This window comes from Pteropus vampyrus, unplaced genomic scaffold (genome assembly GCF_000151845.1).
Source record: "Pteropus vampyrus isolate Shadow unplaced genomic scaffold, Pvam_2.0 Scaffold588, whole genome shotgun sequence".
Classification (NCBI taxonomy): Eukaryota; Metazoa; Chordata; class Mammalia; order Chiroptera; family Pteropodidae; genus Pteropus; species Pteropus vampyrus.
Genome location: NW_011889369.1, coordinates 97610 through 102994, shown reverse-complemented (window position 1 = coordinate 102994; position 5385 = coordinate 97610). Strand labels below are relative to the sequence as shown.

The 5385-nt window shown below is 68.5% G+C and overlaps 1 protein-coding gene across 1 annotated transcript in view; it reads right to left on the bottom strand.

Annotated features, from left to right (window-relative positions):
* The window catches only part of BRSK2 (BR serine/threonine kinase 2), a 30318-nt gene that overhangs the window by 16174 nt on the left and 8759 nt on the right, over positions 1–5385 (bottom strand). Inside the window, exons 5-12 of the mRNA XM_023525658.1 lie at positions 5204–5289; positions 3407–3547; positions 2822–2938; positions 2177–2210; positions 1964–2032; positions 1665–1811; positions 497–528; positions 19–192 (exon numbers count right to left, since the gene is read on the bottom strand). Coding sequence (XP_023381426.1) covers positions 19–192; positions 497–528; positions 1665–1811; positions 1964–2032; positions 2177–2210; positions 2822–2938; positions 3407–3547; positions 5204–5289 — 800 coding nt within the window. The remainder of the gene's footprint in view (positions 1–18; positions 193–496; positions 529–1664; positions 1812–1963; positions 2033–2176; positions 2211–2821; positions 2939–3406; positions 3548–5203; positions 5290–5385) is intronic.

Sequence of the window (5385 nt, the reverse complement as noted above, 5' to 3'; positions counted from 1 at the left end):
CCCCCAGGGGACCCGCACGGGACGCACTCCTCGGACAGCAGGTCCTGCAGCAGCTTGTTGCGGTCCCGGAAGCAGCCCAGGGAGTGCATGCTGTCCAGCACGTCGGGGTCGATGTCCTCCAGGCTGGGCAGCGAGCGGATCTGCACCTTGCGGGGGATGGGCTGCTCCGGCTCTGGCTCATTCTTGCCCCCGCTGCGGATGACAGGGCACCACCGCCGGTCACTCACCTCGGGATGGCCTGAGGCCCCTCCACCCCCACCGGCCCTTCCTGTGGTCCATGAGCCCACTGTTCTCCCTGCGCTCAGCCCCTGCACACCTCCTGCGTCCTGCCCGTGCCCCGTGCAGGCTGGCCTAGGGACCCCGAAAGCTGGGAGAGCTGGGCCGAGGCTGGGACGGGCCCGTGCTGGGCTGGGTCTAGCCCCTGCCTTCCCTAGCAGGTCCTCTGGGCCACAGCGGCAGACAGAACGGGCGACCAGTGTGTGGGAAGGGTACTTACATGTACCACGTGTGTTTCTGAATGTGCTCTAGCTGCAAGAGAAACAGGGAGTTAGTGCGGAGGGGCCAGGAGAGAGCCAGGTTAGGGGGCCAGGGGGCGCAGGGGCGGGGAGGGGGCCATGGGGGAGACTGGAGCGCAGGAGAGCATGAGGGGAGGGTGGGGGAAGGGAGAAGCGGGTGAGGATGGAGATGGTGGGAAGGTGGGGGAGGGCCGGAGGGAAATGGGGAGGGGCTGCATGCCCTGAGGCTCTAGGCTAGCCCCTGCCTCTGCCCACCCCTAGAGACAAGGATGCTGGGGCTGCAGGCGGGGGTGGGAGGCAGGAGCCACCAGGTGGCTCAGGGAAGGAGGCCTGAGGAAGAGCAGCTGAGAGAGCAGCAGGGGCCCGGCCACCCGTGGGAGCAGCTGGGGTGCAGGCGTGCGCAGGAGGCTCAGAGGCCATTGGAAGGTAGCCCCTTGGTCACTGGGCCACTCTCCTCCTGGAAAGGTCAGCCTAGGTTAGTCCTGCTGCCCTGGACCCTTGGACCTGCCATCTTGGCACCAGCCGAGCCCCGAGAGGCTGGCCAAAGTGTCTTTTAGAAGTGGGGATTCCCTCAGACCCCCCAGCCCGCCTGCGGTCCAATGACTGGCCAGCAGGAGGTGTGGGGTGGGGCTGGGCCCCCTGGCACACCCAGCGCTCTCAAACACACCTGCAGGCACAGGCCAGGAGAGGGTACACCCAGGCACATGTTCTCGCATGCACACAGGTGTGCACAGCCTGAATGTGCCCACTCACCCCTGCACACGCACGCACAGCCATGCACCTGTTCAGAGCTGTGGATACACTTTCATGCAAGTGCACACCCACACCTGTGCACGTCTACGCAAACCTATACATGCACACGTGCACACCCACACAGACATGCGCCCGAGCAGAGCCGTGCATGCATGCACACGCATGCACACTCATATACATCTGTGCACAAGTCTCTGTGTACCCATGCACACCCACACACAGACCTGCCCCCGTGCTCGCGCAAACGCACAGCTGTGCGTGCACTGTCGCATGTGTACACGCCCCTGCACACCCTGGGCTCCCTGTACCACACTCGCAGGCACAGGCGGGCCCCTCCCGCGAACGGTCGCGGAGATGGAACCTGGGCCCCGGGCCCCGCGCGCACCGCGGACGCACCGTGAGGCGCCGCGCCGCGTCCACCTCGATCATGCCGCGCAGCAGGCTCTGGCAGTCGGGCGGGATGAAGTGCGGCATGTGGAACACGCCGCGCTTCACCTTCTCCAGCAGCTGCCGCAGGTTGTCATCGTCGAAGGGCAGCGCCCCCTGCCGGCCGGGGACGGAGTCACCGCGGGGCGGAGGGACTGGGGGCGGGGCGGGCGGGAGGGGGCGGGACAGAGATGGGCGGGGCGAGGGCCGGGGCGAGGAGGAGGGGCAGAGCTGGGCGCGGAAGGGGCGGCGCAGGCCAGGGGGCTCACCACCAGCAGCGCGAACAGGATCACCCCGCAGCTCCACACGTCCGCCTTGCGGCCGTCGTACTTCTCCCCCTGCGGAGGGCGGCGCAGTTGGCGGGCGCAGGGCCGGGGTCTCCGCGGGGCATGAGGGAGCCGGGGCCCAGGGTCCGCCAGGGGGTGGGAGGAGACCCTCGGACAGGCCGGGACTGGGGGTTGTAGGGCACGACGACTACTTACCCGGATCACCTCGGGGCAGGCATAGTGGGGGGACCTGAAGGCAAACGCAGCAGTCAGGGCGCAGGCTCGGACCCACTGTTCCCCAGCCATGACCTCCGGGCCCCACAGCGGGCGCAGAGGGTGCCTCCCCGCTCCCCGCGCACACTCCGCCTGGGGACGATGCCCCACTGCGGAGCCGTCGGCCCGCCAGGAGCCCACAGGGGTCTGGTGCCACCCTCACCCCATGCTCTGGGGAGGGACGGGCCTAGGAGCCTGGAGGCTCGGTCCCACTCAAGGCCGCGCTGCCGTCCTGGTCCAAGGGCATGGACTGGGATCCTAACCCAGCACCACCGCTGAGCGCGCGCAGAGCAGGAGGCCCGCACTCCAATCCAGCCCGTTCGGGCAGGGCGCGCAGCCACCGGGGCGGGACCCGCCTTCCAGAGCGCAGGGAGGATCTGGGCAGGGCGGGTCACTGGACTGCACATTACAGCCACCGCCAGGAATCGAACCACGGGTCCCGCCTGCAGCCCAGGCTGTGGGGTGCTGGAGTGCGGCTCGGAGCGGAAGGCCACCTGGCTGGGCGGCCAGGGACCACCCATGGTGTCCACGGGGTCGAACTAGGGACCTTGCAGAACCGGCCTTGGCCAGGAGGGGGCGCCCGCTCACCCGCAGCTGGTCTCCAGCAGGCTGTCCCCCACCTGCAGGGACGCCATGCCGAAGTCCGCGATCCGAATGTTGTTCTTCTCGTCCAGCAGAAGGTTTTCTGGTTTCAGATCCCTGTGGCTGGAAGGGATGCGAGTGCAGGCTGACCCGGGGTCCTGCCCGAAACCCCACCCACACAGCACCGGTCCAATGGCAGCCCAGCACGGTGATGTCACAGGCAGCCAATCGGAAGTCGCCTGCCTGCGGGCTGGCTGTTTGGTCCGCAGGATTTAGTGCAGGGTCTCACCGGTCACACCACGTGCTCCCCGGGCCTTGGGCAGGCATCACTTTACCCCCTGGGGTCCCATCCGCCCTCGCTGCTTCCCCGCACCTGCTCTAGGCCGAGACCAACCTGGAGCCACCCGACCGAGGGGCCCTGTTTCCCAGGACCCCTGACAAAGCCATGGCAGGGCTCCTGGAGCGGTGGGCGGGCTCCCGGCAGGAAGCTCCGGATGGGGCTGGGGGTCAGTAGGGGACGGACCGTCCGCGGGGGAAGGCACTGGACGACGGGGCACCTGGGGCTGGGGCACCTGGTGGGGGCGCACGCACCAGATGGAGTGGCTGTGGCAGAAGTCCAGCGCCGAGATGATCTGCCGGAAAAACTTCCGGGCCTCCTTGGGGGTCAGCCTCCCCTTCTTGACCAAGTAGTCGAAGAGCTCCCCGCCGGACACGTGTTCTAGCACCAAGTATCTGCGGGGGTGGGCGTCCGGTGGTGCGCACGCGTGCTGGGCCCACCGCGCCCCCTCCCAGCCAGGGCAGCGCAGCGCAGCGCAGAGGCTGCAGCCACCTTTAGCGTGAGGGGCCCCCACCCGCCTGCTTCCTGGCAGCTTCCCGCCATCTGGAGGGGCCCTCTGAGGAACCGCTGGGCCCCAAGATGAGAGGGTCGCCGTGGCTGTTGACCGTCGTGGAGCCCGGGCTTGGCCCTTCTGGCCCCCCTGGCCAGCCCGAGCTGGGCTCCCAGCCCTCACAGAGCCCTGGCCCACAGGGTGGTCCTCAAAAAGTGTGGGCAAGGGGGCCGGAGCAGGCCAGGCTGGCACCCCAGGGTGGCCCCCAGCGTCAGCACCGAGGGGAGGGTGGGGTGGGAGGCGGGCCTGGGTGAATGCGGCCCAATTGGCAGAGTGGTGACCGCCCTCAGCACGGCCGGAACGGGTGCCGGGCCGGGGGTGGGGGTGGGGTGGGCTGCTGGACAGGGACCCCACAGAGCCTACGCTCTGGGGCGGAGTGTCCAGCCTGCCAGGGGTCCGGTGGCCTGACACAGCCCCGGCGCCTGTGCCCCACCCTTCTGTATCATGTCACCAAGCGAGGGGCCACGGACCGAGGACCCCCTGGGCAGCTGTGCCGGGCCATGGAGTAGGGTAAGAGAGGCCGGGGAGGTAGCGGACAGGGAGGCGGGTGACAGTGGCTGGGGAATTCCACGCCCCTCGAGGGACAAGCCAGCTGTGTCAAGCAGAGCAGCCCTGGTAGAGCCTGAGGGGGCTGGTTTCTGGGGTGTGGCAGGGTGGTCCCAGGAACTCGGGGCCTCAGGAGCTTGGGCGGGGCACTGAGCACACCCCCCAGGAGGGTGGCAGTCCTGGGTGGGCTGCAGTGTCTTGCTGGGGGAGGGGGACACGAGGAGAGGATGGCTCAGGACAAGGGCCGGTGGAGACGAGGGTGTGGGCCGCGGGGGCAGAAAGGGGGAGCAGCTGTCTCCAGGGAAGAAGGGTCTCGTAGGACTCGGGCTGGGGTGGGGCAGCCCCCAGGCACAAGGAGCCAGTCTGCAGAGAGGGGAAGGGGCGAGGGAGGGGGCTCTGCCTGTCACCCTGTCCTTGACAGAAGTGACCGGTGTCCTGCGCGTTGTATGTGGCGGTGCCTGCCTGCACCCCAGTGCCTGCCTGCACCCCAAACTCATGGGAGGTCACCGACACACTGCAGTGAGCCGCCATCGTGCAGCAGGCCTGCGTCCCTTCATGGTTGTGGTGGTGGCTGAGCTCCTCTGGGTCACCAGTGTTGGCGGCCCCGGTGCCACACCCCGCTTCCCACAGGCCTGTGGTGACCGGTGTCCCTGCTCTTGTCCCCCACCCTCGGTTAAACACTGTAGCGGGGCCATGCGTGCGGCTCTGGGATCCCAGCTGGCTCCTGCCCGTTGACCACCCAGCCCGCTCCTCCGGGAAGCCCTGTCTCCCACGGTGGCTCAAGCCGGTGGCTCTGCCAGTCTCCGTGCGTCTCGCCGAGTCGCAGTGACGCCACAGCTTGGAGCTCGCCCTGAGACCCGCCGCCCGGCCCCACGGCCCGAGGGCTGCCTGTCCCCGCCCCGGCCCCCCAGCCCTCCCTCTGGCCACCCCAACTCTCCGGCCCAGCAATACCTACAAATATTTTTTGTTCTCATAAACGTCGTGCAGCTTTAGGACGTGAGGGTGTTCGATGAGCTTCAGGATGGCGATCTCCCGCTCCACCTGTGGGGAGAGGGCATCACGTGGGGGACCGTCCCCTCACGCCTGCACCCCTCCACCACCCACCCCTGCCTGAGGCCGTGAGCGGGGACCACAGGG